Below are 18,047 nucleotides of genomic sequence, written 5' to 3' on the forward strand. Positions count from 1 at the left end.
AGAGAGCAAGTAACAAATGGTAACACATTTTGGGGGACATTCATACCTCAGAAGGATCCTCCACAGCACTTCCCGGCTGACAAAGTTGAAGAGTTCCGTGAAGTCAAAGAAGGCCATATAGAGAGGTTTATGTTGTACCCAGCATTTCTCCTGCAGCTGGCAAGCTGTGAATATTCTGTCAGTTGTGCCTCTGATGCCCTAACCCACACTGAGGTTCCAGGAGAAGCTCTTCAGCAAATAAAAGGAGACTGCAGGAGGGTTCCTGCAATGACAGACAGACAGACAGACAATCCCTGTGTAATTCACAGTCAAACCTGAATCCTTTCTTGAATCCTGTCACAATCATGGTGTTCCTGAGATTATCTGGGATTTCTTCATCATTTTAGATCCTTAAAATGAGGGCACGGATCTGTGATGCAAGTTCCTCTCCCCCCTGCTTGAAGATTTCAGCAGGAATTCCATCTACGCCAGATGCCACGTCATTCTTCATCTGCTTGATGGCTTTCCTCACCTCATCAAGGGTTGGAGAGATTCCAAGATAGTCTCTGACTGGGTGTTACAGGATGGAATTGAGAATACTCATCAACAACAGAGTCTTGAGTGAAAATATCTTCAACATGCTCCTTTCAACAGATCTTGATCAGGTCTTCTTAGGTCTCAAGGGGGTTGACCACATATGGATTTGGTGGCACTAAAGAAATCATGCATATCATGGACATCAGCAAGTTGTTGAATCTTCTTTGCCTTGTCTTCTCACTGTCTGCTCTTCATATTGCAGGCTCTCTTTTGGGTCTTTGCCTTATTCTCTGTCTCTTGATGATTCAATTGCTTTTGCTTGGAACTGGTGGCATTCTGCCAAGCACAAAAAGCATGAAGCCTGCAGCTGATCAACGCTTGGATCTCCCAGTCATGTTCATCAAACAATCTCTTTGCAGGTGATGACAGTGGACTTTAAGGCACCCAAAGCGCTGCCAACATTCTCCCATTGTTGTTGAATGGAATTCACTGGTTTTTCATTGAGGCACTGGTGGAAAAGCTCTCACTCAATTGGGTCCTTAAGCCTTTCAACACTGAACTTCCGTTGATATTGCTTGTGCTGCAGTCGTTGTATGGGAGGCAGTTTGAGTGACATAATCAAGCAGATGAGTGCGTGATCAGTCCAGCAATCATCAGCTACAAGCATTACCTCGACTGATGCGGAAATCTTTGCAATCCCAGGCACAAATGATGATGTAGCCAATCAAGTGTTAATGCTGAAATCATGGGGACTGCCATGATGTCTTGTACCTGTTTTTCTGGCAGAACAGGGTGTTGGTGATCGTAAGTGCATGTTCCATGCATTTGGTCATTTTTCTAATAGCTTCCACAGATATTTGCTGGCATCAATGACATTCCAATGACATTGGGTTCCATTCCAAGCTCAGAGGAAAGTCTTTCTAGCACAGACTCCCTTGACCCATTTTACCTCACTGCTTCTAACCTGCCACTTCCTCACCCCTGGCTCCTCAGCACAGTCTCAGTCTCCTTGCCTAGCTAATCTTAAGGGTCTATTATTCAGGTTTCTCTCCTTCCAACGAGTCCCAGTCTCCACCAATGGACTTGATGTCTCGGCATCAATCTTGCCCTCCTCCCCACACCTTGTCCCAGACTTTGATCATCCAGTCACACTTCTACTCCACCCCTTTGGTCCTTATCTCTTTCCCTCACTGCCCCCACAACTCTAGCATCTAGTCTGCCTCTCTCAATACCTCATCCAATCTGTTTCCACTCCTGGCCCCCTACAAGGTTAGTCTCCTTACCAGGCTACACTGCATTATTTCTCTGCCCTACATTTCAAGCTCCTTGTCAGATCCGTCTTGTTTTTACTCTCATCCCACTGATCTGGCCCCGGTCCCATTTTCCTTGTCCAGTCAGGTCAAGTATGAAGAGCTTTTATCTCTTATCAAATATGAAGAGATTTTATCTCAGTGTCCCCCTTTCTGCCCACAGACAACTGGTCAGGCTTTTGTTCCCTCTGCTTAAATCAAACTGCTTCTTCACTCTATGCTAGCAGAGACTGAATGTTTGTTCCCTCCCCCTGCCCAGTGCTGAGCCCAACCCAACTGGGAACAGGGATTAGAGCACCGGTTATCCACCTTTTTGGACTCAGGGCACTCTCACTACACCAGAGGGACCCCTCCATAACATTGAGTGGCATTGATTAACTGTCACGAATTTCAACCCCCTCCCCTTCCCTCCCCCCCCCCCGGCAGTGGGTGGGGGAAGGAGGAAGGAATCATTCAGGAAGGGGAAGCCGAAGCCTGTGATTCTCTACTTAACTTATCAGCTTATCTCCTGCAAGTTCACAGCACCATTCAAAGGACCTGGTGGCACCCCAGGATGCCCCAGTACCCTGACGGAGAATCAGTGCATTGGAGAGGAAATCCAGCGTTGCCGCTGTAATTTTGGGCTGCAGCATAATCAGTCACTCAATGGTGGGGGGAGGCATGTTGGTACATGTGTAGCTGTGGAAGTAGTATTAACTTTAATGAGACAGAGACTGTTCTTTTGTTCTGTGGGGGATGACATCTGCATAGTCCAGTTAGCACTGGGAGCTGTAAGAGGCTCAGGCATGCTCAATGAGACACACTCTTTCTAGAATCTAGTTGTTAAGCTCTAGCAAGTCTGTACTAAACAAATGTGGACTGCAGTATTCTAAAGCTTTGCCAAATCTGGATGGATTTTCCTAGGGGTAGCAAAATAAACAAAAACAAATAAACAAAAACCTTGCCAAATGTGAAGTGCTGACACCTAAAACTCAAAGATTGGGTGAAGGGGAGAAGACATGTCACCAGAACAGATGTGGTGGGCTAAACAAAAAAGCAAACCCTGTTCTCAGAAATGACTGAAAATTTTCCAGTGAAATTTTCAAAAACAAATTAAAAAAAGAGTCAGCCTAGAACAGATATCATTGGAAATTTCACAATAAATGGTTTTAATTTAGCAAAGGCATAAGCAATTAAAAAACAAAGGCTTATAATGAAAGTACTGGACAACCTTAATAATAAACAGGGTTAGTCAAACTCCTCCAATAACAAAATCCATTCCTACTCTCCTAGGCCAAGATCAAGACTATTGAATCCAGATAAAATATTATTACTGACTTTCATTAAAGTTGGTTTTCACCCTTAACTGCTCATAAAGCCATTCTATACAAAAAGGTTGTTTAAGACCAGATACACACTGGGTGTGTCTACACATTCATTAATGTGCAGTAGTTAAGGAATGTTTAGTTTAGTATTTGCTTAATTACTAACTAAATGCACAGTAACCACAATTACTGCGCAGTAGAGCCTGCACACTTTTTTGTGATGCTTACCATGCTGTAGCTTATTAGCAGTTTTTGACTGGCATGCTACTGCACAGTAAGCGTCTCATATAGACGCACCCACTAGATGTAAACCCCCAAATGAAATGATTCCTAATGTTGCCTAAGACTCACTTAAAGCTAAATAAAGAACATGACAGAAAAGGCAAAAGCTGGATGAGACTCCTGCCATTTTAGATCTGGTAATCCTGTGAAAATGAAATTTAAAAATACTTTTGACTTGACCAAGAGAAGACAGAAAGTAGTCTTGGAAGACAAAGTTTTTAAGAAATGTAACACAAAGATAGGAATTTATAAGATGACTAAGTTTAAAGAATCTGCCAAAAAATAGAAGTTTTCATTTAAAAGGGGGGAAATAAACTTGTATTATTTTCTGACAATGCACTTGCTCTGTAAGAACTGATGAAACAAATTATCAGACTTGCATATAAGTAGAAAGAAAATATTCAAAACAAAGTAAAAAAAACACTTCCCTGCAAGGCTTTTTTTTTATAACACAAACCCTGTGGCTCATAAACCAAGAAGCCACAGTGAAATACACTGCTCAACAAGCAAGTGTACACAAGAGACAATCTTGAAGAAAATGCTAGGCCTGTGGGAAGCAGCTAGTATTTGCTTCGGATTCAGCCAATTCAGGGGACAATGATTCCATTTGGTGACTCAAATCAGTGTCCCAAATCTATTAATCCCAATCTGATTCAGAGATTCCCACTGCCCCACACTACCCCATGCTATGTGGGGGCTCTGCTACAAGCCCCCAAAAGCCCCAACAGCCGCTGCAGCAGCCAGTGAGTGTGGAGCTTTTCTTTCTTTTTTTAAAGAACCGGGAGCTGAGGCCAGGTGGGGCACCTATCAAATGGGGCTGGGACAGCAGGCAGGGGATGGGGGCTTGTGAGAGAGACCCCCACGCAGCCCAGGGCAGTGAGGGACAGCGGGGCTCATCCCCCTACCTGGCAGCAGCTGGTGAATGCAGGGATTTTTTTTTTTTTTTTTAAAGAACCGGGAGCTGGGGCTGGGGGACCAGGCAGGGGATGGGGTCTGGTGGAGTTCCACCCCCCCACCTCCTCCAGCCCCCTAGTTACCGGCACAGAGTCCAGATTCAGCTCCAGCTCCCTGAGGCGACAAGCGGGGGGGGAGGGTGTGTGTGTGTGTGTGTGTGTGTGTGTGTGTGTGTGTGTGTGTGTGTGTGTCTGTGTGTGTGTGTGTGTGTGTGTGTGTGTGTGTCTGTGTCTGTGTCTGTGTGTGTGTGTGCGCACGCAAAAAGCAGGACAGAGTGAGCACAGTATCACAACGTCATCAACAATGAGAATTCACTAGCACAGAAAGAATACTCGTGTTTGTGCTAGAAGTGCTAGAAGTGCTGGTTGATCAGATTCCCAAAGTATCAATTCTTAGTAGCAACTGAACTATCACCTTCGCACCCCAAAGTGAGCAATTTAATCTGGGTTAAGATCACAAACATTAACACTGAGATTCATAATTTTATCTCCCTGAAGGTCATATAAAATATGTAGTTTTAAGGTATATGTAGAGTTGCCTTTAAGCCCCACCTTTTTTGATCTTGGCTTTTTCCTATATAGTGACTAGTCCATCAGAAAGAAAAACAAACAATTGAATGGATCCCTAAATTAGAATCTCATTGCTCTCCTTTTAAACTAACCTCATTTTCATAGGAAAGAAAGGAAAGAAAAGCCGGAATTTATATTTAGTTCAAAGTTATTATTCACAGAGAGAATATTAAGTAACCATGTAAGGTATAAATATTTGTGTGTACGATACAAGCTAACTCTTGCATGACTACTGCAGCATTGTATGATACTGCCTGTTTTGAAGCAGCCATTATTTTTCAATTTAAACATTTACCTTTTACCTTGTGACTTCTCTTATTACTACAATACATTGCCAATTGGTCTTGAGGATGCTATATACATCTATTTGCTTCTAGGTGTAAGGATTACTCTTACGTAGTCTTTTTAAATATATTTAGACTAAGAATGACTAGCTTTTCTTGTCAGTGAAGTCCCCGGCCATGCTACCCTGTTCTGTATGCTTTAAAGCAAAAAAACCCTAATGAGATAAGTATTTATATATTATTAGGTGTGTACTGTTTATAGTCATTTTCCCCTTACTTGTATATCTGTTATTGATTATATAGTACCATATTTAGCCAGCAGAAAAAAGATGAAGAAAGCAAGCTTCCATCTATTGGATTGCCGTATGAAAGTCAGCAATTAATAAAGAAAACTCAAAGTTGTAATAATAGTTGTAATATTAGGGCAGAACTAAATCTGCATAGACCTCCAAATGAAATTACTATAGGGTTTTTTTAAATATTTTAGATGTTATGACTGTTCTGAACTTACTAGTTTCCATATTTTGCATAATTCAAGACTACATTCTGGTTAATATGTGAGCATGATACTTGCTCACACAATAGCTAATGGAATAATAACCTAAACTAATCTGAAACAGTCTTGAATACATAGTTTTGCCTTATCAAAGAGAAAACATTGTAAAGCAGAATAATTCTGATTTTAAAATGTATAGCAGCAGGTTATGTATTAACTAAAGTCCTGAAACATTTCCAATTCAGTAACAAAAATTTCATACAAGAGAAATAAAACCCCTTTGACTCACTCTTGCAATGTTTCCACTCCTCTCTCTTTATACTGCAATTCTTGTTTCATCTGTGCCAACTCTCGTTTTAACCTAGAAAGCTTGAAACAAAAAAAAATTAGGCAAAAACTGTAATAGCACCTCACTAAATAGCTAGAATTGTTCTATAAAAATACAAAAACTTGAGTTAGAGTGTACTGTTCAAACTAAAAAAGTGATTGCATTTAATATTTTTTAAATCTATGAACAACGAAATCAAAAACTTTGTAGAAACATTAATAAAATCCAATCCAACATCCACACCACTAACATATTTAGAGAACAGCAGTTTGCTTGTATTGTCTATTCTTACGCTATCTGCAATCACTTGTACTAACGACCAGCCAGTCCCAGTCCACAGGCAATTTCCCCAAGTCTTCTTGTAGTTGTAGACAAGCGCCCATAGACCTCCCAGGCTATACTTGAAGTATTTTGCAAGAACCAGCTCCAGCAGCTGGAAAGGGGAAGAGGTTCAATTTTATGGATTTTTCACGTGGGAAGAATATTAATGTTTCTAGGAAGAACATTTAACTATTGTCGCATTTTTTTTTTTAATTATAAAACTCACACAAAGGCAAAATGAAACTTGCCTAAATGATCATTTGCATCACAGTACAACAAGCAGCTGCTTATTATAGTGCTCCAAAGATTCAGGTACATGCCTGGGGAGATAAACTAGCAGTTTTTACTACCTTAATTGTCATTCATTAATCTGTGTTCATTTTAATACATATACAAGAAAGACACGGTATGTTGAGGATAGATGTGGTTTTGCATACCTGTTTTGAAAATTTAGTTTGAAAAGTAGGTTTACGGGAGAGACACTGTACTACAATGATTACTATGCTGCCACAAGAAAAGAGTCTAAAAATAAACACTACTATATTCGTTCAAGTATAAGATGCACTTAAAACAAAGATTAAAACAAAAATATTTCCTCCAGAAATAACCTATCTTAAATGGGAGTAAAATAAAAAAGTAAAACTCTCACAAATGTTTCTGTATTCAGAAATTTATTTTTCCTAAAGTGCATTTTAAATTCAAAGCTGTTTTATGTGAAAAAAAAAGGTAAATAAACAGGATTTAGGGTGCCATATATAACTTATCAGGCCACTGATACAGTTTCTATGTAAATCAGTAGATGACAAAATGATTAACATGACTTAATGATTAACATAACACTAAGATGCGGGGAGAAGTGGGCACGCTAGAAGGGAGGAATAGGTTGCAATCGCACCTAGACAGGTTACAAGGGTGGGCAGATAAGAACAGGATGGGATTCAACACTGACAAGTGCAAGGTGATGCACCTGGGGATGAAGAACCAGCACCATACCTACAGGCTGGGGAACTCCCTTCTTGTCAGTGCAGAGGCAGAAAAGGATCTTGGAATCTTCATCGATGTCAAAATGAACACGGGCCAACAGTGTGGGGATGTAGTCAGGAAGGACAACCGCACCAAGTCATGCATCCACAGATGCATCTCGAGCAGGTCCAAGGAGGTGATCCTCCTCCTCTATGCGGCACTGGTCAGGCCACAGCTGGAGTACTGAGTCCAGTTCTGGGCGCCGCACTTCAAGAAGGATGTGGACAACATGGAGAGGGTCCAGAGGAGGGCCACTCCCATGATCAGGGCCAGCAGGGCAGGCCCTATGAGGAGAGGCTACGGGACCCGAATCTATTCAGCCTCCACAAGAGAAGGTTGACGGGGGATCTAGTGACCTGTTACAAACTAGTCGGGGGGGATCACAAGACACTGGGGGAGTCCCTGTTCCCCCAAGCAATACCAGGAGTGACTAGAAATAATGGCCACAAGCTGGCAGAGCGTAGATTCAGAATAGACATCAGGAGGCGCTACTTCACAGTCAGGGCGGCTAGGATCTGGAATCAACTTCCAAGTGAAGCGGTGCTGGCTCATACCCTGGGGGTCTTTAAGATAAGGCTAGACAATCACCTTGCTGGGGTCATTTGACCCCAGTACTCTTTCCTACCATGGCAGGGGGTCAGACTTGATGATCTGCTCAGGTCCCTCCTGACCCTACTAACTATGAAACTATGAAACGTTTCCCTCATCCTTCATCAAACACAGTGAAAAATCACTGTATCATCAAACCTCATCAGATAATACATAGTTAACATTTGGCTTGTCTTATTTTTATGAGAAACCATATAGCTAATATCTTATCCATAAATGTTCTTAGTGTCCAGTATGTTGCATTCTTTATATTAATTCAACATGCACTGGTGTGTGCAACTCAAAAGTTCACCTAACACACATGGAATACATTAGTGACATACAGGCATTCTTTCTACCCTGAGAGTCACTGCTACAACAATACAAGCATTCATCCAATTTCTCCCAGGGCAAACATCCCTTCTAGGAGGAAAGATCTTCCAGGTGACAACCTGGAAGGGAGGAAATGTTGAAAATCTCTCACAAGAAAGAACACTTGTATGTTCCTCTCCCAGTCTGGTCCAGGAGACAAGTGGAACAGTGAGTCAAAGCCCCCAACCCATGCCCTAAACCAGGGACTCTGGTCTGGGAAGAGAGTGGAGAGATTGTTCTCCCATCACCAGGAACAGAGTAGAGGAGCAGCTGTTCCTTGTTTGTCTTCCAACCTTAGTCTGGGAAATGGGAAGAGGGCTTTGACTCACTGCTCCATTCCCCTTCTGGACCAGACTAGGAGTGTTTTTTCTTGCAAGAGACTTGCTCCATCCCTTCCAGGAAACTTCCCAGAAATTTCCACCACTAGAAATGAACACCTGTTCAGGGCCATGTCACTTTGCTAATGAATCAGAGGAGACAATGAAGCATAATCTATACATACATGGAAAACCCTCTTTAAACAAACTGGGTCAATTTATCTGAGACAAATCAAACGCAATTTTCTTGTTGGATTCTTTTCTCTTTTTTTGCACATTAAGTCAACTACATACTGTTTTGTAAACACATACAGATAGATTAAATGCCTTTGATGGGTGGCAACTAGGATTTATTTACAGAAACACTTAAGTGGAAAGTTGATCAGTATGTGATAAAAACAAAAACAGGAACACCACCCATCAGAGATATGCATTTTATTTATTTCATGTGCTGAGTGTCTAGCATGCTAAGCTCCCCTTTATGTATTAATAAAAGAAACACTCAATTCAGAAAGATTTTGGGGAACTTTAAGTTATACACTACATTTTGTAATTGCTGAAATCTACTGCACAGTTACACATGAAGATTTATCCTGTTTTCTATTAAGAGTGTTATGGCTTTTAGAAAGCCACCCATAATGCATCTCTGCCACTTCCATCTACTTAGAAAAGACAGCATCCTGAAGTGTGCTTCTGCTCTCAAAAATCACATAAAAATGGCACCTTATGACAGAAAGACATTCTATGTACTTAGAATTATATATTATTACTGTGGGGTGCTTTTGCTTTTATTCCTTTATAAAACAGCTCTGGTCAAGCGAGATAAAATTCATCCTGGCTTGTGCTCCCACTGAATTATTAATGATGTTCCAAATACAAATGATAGCCTCAGTTACACCCCGGGAGCCTAATGAAAATAACTGTAAAATAAGATGATAATTGTTTCGAATAAGTGTTAAATGGAAATACTATATGGACTGCAAAATATTTACTCCTGGTGACAAAACTGAGACAAAATTTTTTTTCAAAATTCAAGTTGTACAAGGTGTCATTCATATCAGAAAATTCTATATGCTTGTAAAATGACCTAGTTTGCTTTGCAAGTCACTGTGACATAGTAAACATTACATTTTTTTATTATTAAACTGCTTAGAATAGCAACATTTTAAAAGCATTCAATTTTAGAAAGCATGTCCACACAACTTAGCTTAACATTAACAAAATAAGCAGAAGCACAACTAACCAGGACTGTGCCCTGCGTAGCAGGCTGGGGAGCTGGGGGAGGAAGCAGGAGTCTTACCTGCTCTGGGGACTTAAGAAGGCCTCAGCTGGTGCTGTTCATTCTGGTTGTTGCTGATACAGCTGCAGCATGGTATTCCAGCACCCAGCTGCTGCTGCAACAGTAGCAGCACAGGGCTGCAGTTATTGCTAGAATAGTGGCAGGGTGGGAAGACAGGGGTGGGATGGGGAGAGGAACCATTCTGGTACCCCAATGTTGGCACCTGAGGCAGGTGCCCTCCTCACCTACCACAAATTACATTACTGAAAAAAAATTAAGTTTGTATGCACACATATCACTATATATACATACTCCTTGCTCCTTTAAACTTTGTAATGCTATTGAAAAAAGATTACTCACTCTGTCACGACGGCTTGCTATTTCTGCTTTAATCTGATATGGATCATACTTGGTATTAGTTGAAAATCCAGAAAATGCTAAAAAGATGGAAAACAATGGTACAATAAAATATTCACTCTTCAGTGCATTAAGTATATGCACATAGTATGCCACTGCAGATAGACTGACCAATTCAATACATTTCTAAAACTCCATGATCCTGTTCATATCATGTAACCACATGCGCAGAAGTCAAGCATACGCTTAAATGTTTATTATATCCGGACAATAAATAAGTAAAAAAAAAAAGGAGGTCTTCAAATCATTTCAGGTTCCCAAGACAAATCTCTCTTACTCTAGGAGGAAACAAATTTATTTGCAAACAGATTCCAAACTGCTCTCTTTAAGCAGGAGTGGGAGGAACTATAATCCCTTAGTTAAAAAAAAATGCATGCAGCAACTGTTTGGAACAAAATGCCTGCACCCAAATTATTTATTTTTTACAGCAAAAAAGTGGAAAGAGTATGTTCAATGATTTTTTTTTATTTTTCTTTACTGTAAATACCTTCATAACAATGTAACAAATGTAATCTCTCCAAATCAAATCGGAACCCTCTGAATCGATCTGGAGAGATTTGGACATAGACACGGCTTTAAATGTTTTTTCTACACACCTCAAGTTACCAGGTGCAGCTCATGAACACTGAGATGGTGGGGCGTATGGAGCATCCCACAGGAGCACAGGAAGGTCCTCACCGCACTCAGCAACAGATCCAGAAGTGCACCAGAAGCACTTCCAGTCCACTTTTGGGTCTGCTGGGGAGCATGTGGCGGCCCCCATGCACCCCCTGCCAGCTTGGCTACTGGTGCCTCCTGGATCTGGGGGCGGGCACCTGGGGTGCCCCCACAGCCGCTGAGCCAGGGAGGCACTGGGGGGGCAGCGCCAGCGTGCTCAGCAGCAGACCCAGAAGTTGACTGGAAGTACTTCTGGTCCACTTCTGGTTTAGCTGCCAAGCACGCGGGGGGGGGGGGGCCCTCCACGCTCCCGTGAGACACTCTATTCGTCCCACCATTGCAGCATTTACGAGCTACACCTGGTACCTCAAGGTATGTAGAAAAAACATTTAAAGCTGTGTCTGTGGCCAAATCACTGATTCTCTAAATCAGCACTGAATCTTCAGATTTGGATTCAGCTGAATCAAAACGGGACAGTCATCTGAATCAACTATTCGAATCACCGTCCCTGATCTGGGCTGAACCCTTCTAAATCAAATACGGCCCATTTCACACACCACTAATGATCCTATGATAACATACTTTATTTATCACCTCTTTTGACCCACATTTCACAAATAACAGGCAAAAATGACTTAACTGTTGAGTGACTAACACAATAAATATAAAAACTGTATCACTGGTTAAAGTTTGGGCCACTTCATTAAATAAGAATCAATCTGGTACCAAATGGGTATAAAGCACATAAAAACACAGCATCATACATTTCAGAAACCTTGAAGAATTATTTTTTTAATCAAAAAAAATCAATTGGTTTCAGTATTAATCATCACTGATTATACCCGACTTGCTAGCATCTCAATACATTCAGTGACATGCCACGCTGCAATTCAGAATTTTCCTTCCTCTCAGAGTTGCAACTTCTAAATGGAAGGGAGGGAATTTAATCATAGGTTTTCATTACAGTTTCTGTTTAAAGACACCTCTCTATTTTCTTAGAGGCCTTGACTGGGTTAGCTAAGGCCATTTCATATGCCAACATGTTCTTTATAGTAAACGTGCAAGTTTTCAAGTCACCCAGTAATATATTCCAACTGGTAGATTATCTTGATGCAAATAACTGTAAAAAAAAAAAAGGTTAAGTGTATGCAAAGTTGACTTTTAAGTGTTTTGAAACTGTTGGATAAAATTAACTGTTAATAACCATCAGTTAATGGAATTATCAGGAAAAAGCTTAACCATGCAAATAGGAAGTTAGCTCCCAAAGCATGAATAGTGGGGGGGAGGTATGACGTACACAGAGATGGCTTAGGAAGGGGTCAGGACAGACAGTCACAGTGCAGTGACTCCAGGATGAGTCAAGAAGCAACTAGGAGAGTAAGAGTGTGGACAGATGCAACAGAACATCTTAAATCCACTTTAAACGCCACAAGTCTAGACGGGCAGGCCACTTAAAACCTATTTAAGCTTCCTGGAACATTTTAAAAGTACAATGGGAAAATCAAGTGCAGTTTTGAACCAGTCCTCCATGAACCAAAAAAAGACATGAGAACACAGCATTTCATGCCTAGTGTCTGCTCGGTCCTTCAGGCACCCCAAACTGCACTTCTCTTCATCCTTCCCAAACAAGGGGCAAGGGGCTGTTCTGGAATGCAGCCAGGACTCTACAACCTACCTAGTACAGAAGCAGAAAACCTCTGTGTCAGTTTTACTTCCTTCTTAGAGACCCTGGGTGTGGGTCCCAGGGTCATTTGGGGCAGACAATAGTGGGAATGAAAGGGTTGCAAGATGCTGGGTGTGTATTTGGCCCCCTGCTCATGGTTCACTGGAGGATGGGTACTTTGGGGTACCCCAAAAACTCTCCAACTTTTCCAACCGTGCTTGGAAAGCTACCTTCTCAATCTCAGATCCCTGCTACAGACCCTGGGCACTTCAGCCCCCAGACCTACACATACTACAAGCAGGGGCAAAATACATCTGCCCTCCTCCACAGCTTTTGGCTACCCCTCAATTCTCACCACCACCACAAACAAGTTTGGGAGCCAACAACTCAAGTGAATGCAGTTGGAAGGTGAAATAAACAAAATAGCTTTTTAGGGCAGATGTTGAAAAGCCCTAGAGTTATTTGGTGAGGGCAGGGGGGAAGGTCAGAGCACCTATGCCCCCCTGCCATCCCCCAACACCATGAGCATCAGGGTCACACAGCATTCCAAGAACCTGGAAATCCCCTACCCCAAGTGAGCTTACAACTTTGCAACATAGGGTATATTTATTCAGGGCACTGAAACTGACAAAATGCTTTGGTAAGTGGACAACAAAACAGAGTTGGGGGGGGGATGTTGGGGCCCTCCAGAGCATGTAGCACCTCCCCAGCCCTACATGCAGAGGGAAGTCTGCCCCCCCCCCACCTGGCAACCCCTCCATTCCCACCCCCTACCCAATAGAGCCTGGGATCCGCAGCACAGGCCCCGTACAGAGAAGTGACATTGACAAAATGCATTCCAATGCAAGTCTTGCAAAAAGCAAAACAGTGGAGATCTTGGAGAGCCTGTGGAGAACCCAAGCCCCTGGGCAACACATGCAGGGAGTCACAGCCCCCGACAGCAATCAGCAACCTGTCCATATACTCCACATACCCATCTCCCCACCTCAAATGAGCCTGGGACTCGCAGCTGCAGAGGCCACAGAAGAAATATGAAATTGACAAACTAGCTTTCAGGACAGGTAAGGAAAAGCCACAGAGTTCATGGAGGCCCTCAGAGTCTGTAGCCCCCTGGGAACCAGGAGCAGGGCATCAGAGCACCACCCCTGTCCCCCCACAAGCACCTGGTAGCCCTTCCACCCTCCTGACCCAAATGAGCCTGGGACCCACCAAGTGGGGCCCAATATCTGTGCTGGGGTCTAAGCTATTCACCCCAAGCCACACCTGTGCATCCCCAGTGAACCGCAAAGTGTTCTTTATTCAATTCAGTCTTTTTAACTCAATGGTTTGAGATGAGGAAGCAGAAATTTTCAATTGAGGGTGGCATCCAACCAATCTAGGTCTTCCTCCCCATCTAGGGAAATCCTCAGGAAACTGCAGCACTGCGTCCTGGAAGGCACAATGGTACAAGTACTCTACCTCCCCTAGGGGCTTTCTGACAGCAGTGTAATCTCCAGAGGTAAGGATTCAACTTAGAATCTTAGCAGCGTACTTGTGGACACTTCTGCCCAGGGGAAATTGTGAACTGGCTCCAAATCAGTGACATTCTTGGAACAGTTCAACTGCTATATCTGTCTGCATCCCAAGAGTCCAAGATGTTGGACTGGAAAGGGCCAACCATGATTTACTGGTTTTATTGCTTGAAGAATGAGGACCTCCTTCCACTTTGTTGTGGAAGTTGCAGCCTGCTGCTTCACAACCATCCCTTGTTTTCATTCATCCATATATCATGATGAAAAGGGGAAAAAAAAGAGATCACTTAAAACCATGCACTAATTTGCCAAAAAAAAATTAACAACAACTGCTATCGATATGTGAACTGAAATTCTCTAATTTCAGACATCTTAAGCTTTTTCATAGCACTGATCACAACTTAAAAGTGAGACTGTTCCATGGATACCTCCCATCCAACCCACAAGCATGTGGACCATGTCTCCTCTCACAGAAAACAAGCATTTTAGGACTTTTAGCTGTCTTTTAATGCAACTTGACAGATAGAAACAAGGAGAATTACACGAAAACCAGGGTTTCAGGTGTTCTGCTTACCACAGAAAAACGAGGTGGGGCAGGGGACAACATGGATTTTCCTTCTTAATAGAGAAATACAGAGATTTCTTATTTTAATGGAGAAGCGTGATTGATCATTTTAATGAAGAAATGTAGATTTTCCATTTTTGCAAAGAGCTCTTTTCAGGCTTGCAGAGTTCCAGCCTGCAAAGGGCATGGGGAAGTGGGAGGAGGGCAGTCAAGCAGGGAGTGCCATGCGCATGTGTGTACATACAGGCAGCCATGTTGGGGAGGGAAGGGAGCCCCGCTTTGGCCTGCTGCACCAGTTCTTGCCCACTGGGTTGCAGACTCCCCAGGGGGAAGGCAGCAGGGCAGGGAGCACAAGCCCACAGAAGAGACCTCCACCCACCCAGCCCACAGGCTCCATTCTTGTGGTGCTGCCCATGGGAAAGGGAGAGCTGGGATCTGCGTTCTGCTCTCCCATGGCAGCCACCACCTTCCATGGGCAGCAGCCAGAGTTTGCGTGCTGCTCCAGGGGGCAGGAGGCTCTGGACCTAGGTCCCTGGCCCCACAGCCCTGGCAGCTGGGGGCCCACACAGGCAGGACGGGGGGGGGGGGGGGCACTGGTAGGCTTCCAAATTGCTTAAAAATTGTCAATATAACAATAAAACATTGTGTTCAATTGATTCATGATTTCATTTTAATCATGGATTCTGGGGTTTTTAGTCAGAGGATTTGCTCTTTTTAAACAAAGAAAACCAGGATCCCTGGCGATCACTATTTGATCAACCAGGCCTCTGCATTTTTCAGAATTGCTTGATCCAGTCCAAAACCGAAGTTTTAGAAATATTTACTAACCCTGAACACATCAATACTGGTACATATTTTTATAAAGCTTTACACATTTTTATAAGGCTAAGTGAATAAATTAAAGATTTATTAAAATAGTTTTCAAATATTTTGCTAGGTTATTGAGTTTTAATCTATATTAGGAGGAAAAAAAATAGTAAATCCAGAAATTATTTGCACTATTGCTCCAATAATCTCAGAGCGAAGTCTGAATTGTTATTTGTATCCTACTCGGTTTCTATTATTAAGTTTGTATTTTTTTAAAGAAATGGTTGGGGCTATTGTAGCTTATCTATACTGACAAAATAAAAACAGAACCTTTTCTCCGCATATATGTAACAAAAATTTCTGTATAAAATGACTTGCTATAGCTCCACAAAATTAATTTTCAATAGCTCCATAAGACTTATGAAAACTGTGGGGGAAAAAAATTAATAGCCTGATGTTCCTGTTTCAAACTAATTTAAATTGGTATTTTCTCTCATCCCAATTCTGAAGTGATGTTAGCAACCAATATCACACCGCAAAAGATAAATTTAGTTTTTGTGTACACTAGTGTTTGCAATTGCAGTGACTATGGTTATGCCAAAATTTAAGTGAGAAGAAATATGGTAATCTAATTGCTGCAATTTCTATGTCTAGTATTGTACAAAATAAAAAAAAAAGACTTACAGAACCAAAAACATTAAGTTCCTATCTTCTGAACAACAAACAGATTTTTTTTTTTATAATGCTGGTGGTTTGCAATACTGGATCTTGCCACTGAAGTCTTAGACCAATAGAGGGGTTTTTGGCATAGATTCTAAAAGTACATGTGGTGGACTTCTGATATCTCCTGGGTAATTTCAATCTTATTCAGATAAAAGTACCACAAAACGTAAGGGAGGAATTAGGGGACACTGATCACCTATGATCATGGGCTAGGTCTTCTACTCCTGACATTAAGAATACTGGATCCAGGATAATTTACAAGACTTCCCGTCATGGCATAGGGTCCTGCAGGAGAGCCATGTTCTCCCAAAGGCCCCCTTCCCATGTCAAGTTGGCCCAAAGGGCACCCTCAACTGTCGCCCACCATGTCTTTGATGGTAAAATATATAATAGGGAGGCTGCCTTACGCACTCTTGGACACGGTTTGCTGTACACTCCGACCCTGTGGATTCCTGGTACCCCTGGTGGGTCCCGCTCCAAGCTAAATGACACAACGGGTGTTTCGGAGCACCCTAGCCTTATGGGCTATGCATGGCTCCAACCACCCCATTACTACGCCCCAAGCCTCACAGATGGAACTGATATTGTTCGGTCTGGGCCTTGTTATAATTTGGCCCCCTTGTCCTCCCTGGGCTCTCCGTGGCCCTGTCTTGCACTGCACCCTCTCTGGCGCTCGGGTTCGGTGCAACCCCAATGCCACACCCTCTCTAGCTCTGGGGTCCCCATGCTGCTTTGGACCCACTATGAGGCCTCCTCCATCCCCTAACAATAAAACAAACAAAAGCCCCCGGGCTGTAACAAACTCAAGCCACCCGCTTGTAATGTCATTCAAATCTTACCAGGGAACACTGCATCCCACCACAGTATTAGGAGCTGCTCATGCAGTCAGTCTCCCCTTTGCTTGCTCAGGCAGAGCTCTCTCCCCCTTGGCTGCCAGCAGGGAACCTGCCTGCCTAGCCTCAGCCCTGGGGTTTAATGTGAGCCAGGCCCTGCCCCTTCTGGTCAGCTGACCACTGGCATGTGTGGGTCACTAGCTAACTCTGGTTGCCCTGGCAACCAGCAACTGGGGCTCCTCACTCACTGCTAGGGCTCTTTCCCTAGCAGCTGCCCCTCTTTAAAAGGAGCAGGGCACTTAAGTGCTCTGCAACACTTCCATTTGAGGGGATAGGGTTTTTTAGCAAGTGAACAGTTATCTGAAGGACTTCAGAGTCACTCTAAATTTACTAAGATCTATACAATTACCCACTACAAGTACCATCTCTAACGAAACTGGCATAGTCCTAAACCCATGTATCCAGAGAAAATAGAGGGAGTATGCATTGCAGAAATGATCAGCGTCTGCGGGAGCTTTGTCTCCTCTATTATCCAGATGCATATGCAACCTCAGATATAGGGGTGGTGGTTATTTCTATTATTTCTATCTCCTCTGTCTTGAATTGAATCACAATTTTTTAGGACATCAGAGTTTTTCAACACAGAAACATATGATATAATGAATGTACCAACATAAATGTAAACATAATATTGAGTAGAGGAAAAAAGGCTGGAAAGAAAAAAAAAATCTTTTTCTTTAATAAACGTGCCAGCAGCATCTATTTTAAATACAAATAAATACATTTGTTTGAATGTTTCCTCAGTGCATATATTCCTTGTATTTCAAAATAAAATAATTATTTGCCATTTTCTTTGTTAACTATTTTAGTTTCTTTTTAGCGTATAGTTTATGAATACTTTTTACACCGTATGGCCTTTGTTTTTTTG

The 18,047-nt window shown here is 42.5% G+C and overlaps 1 protein-coding gene across 2 annotated transcripts in view; it reads right to left on the reverse strand.

Annotated features, from left to right (window-relative positions):
• Nucleotides 1–18,047, reverse strand: part of WWC3 (WWC family member 3) — a 159,302-nt gene that overhangs the window by 83,342 nt on the left and 57,913 nt on the right. For both annotated transcript variants that reach the window (XM_090063951.1, XM_090063946.1), the window contains exons 4-5: nucleotides 10,304–10,380; nucleotides 6,005–6,084 (exon numbers count right to left, since the gene is read on the reverse strand). In XM_090063951.1, coding sequence (XP_089920077.1) covers nucleotides 6,005–6,084; nucleotides 10,304–10,380 — 157 coding nt within the window. The remainder of the gene's footprint in view (nucleotides 1–6,004; nucleotides 6,085–10,303; nucleotides 10,381–18,047) is intronic.

The sequence above is a fragment of the Crocodylus siamensis genome, chromosome 1 (genome assembly GCF_052110815.1).
Source record: "Crocodylus siamensis isolate JL-2025a chromosome 1, ASM5211081v1, whole genome shotgun sequence".
NCBI lineage: Eukaryota > Metazoa > Chordata > Crocodylia > Crocodylidae > Crocodylus > Crocodylus siamensis.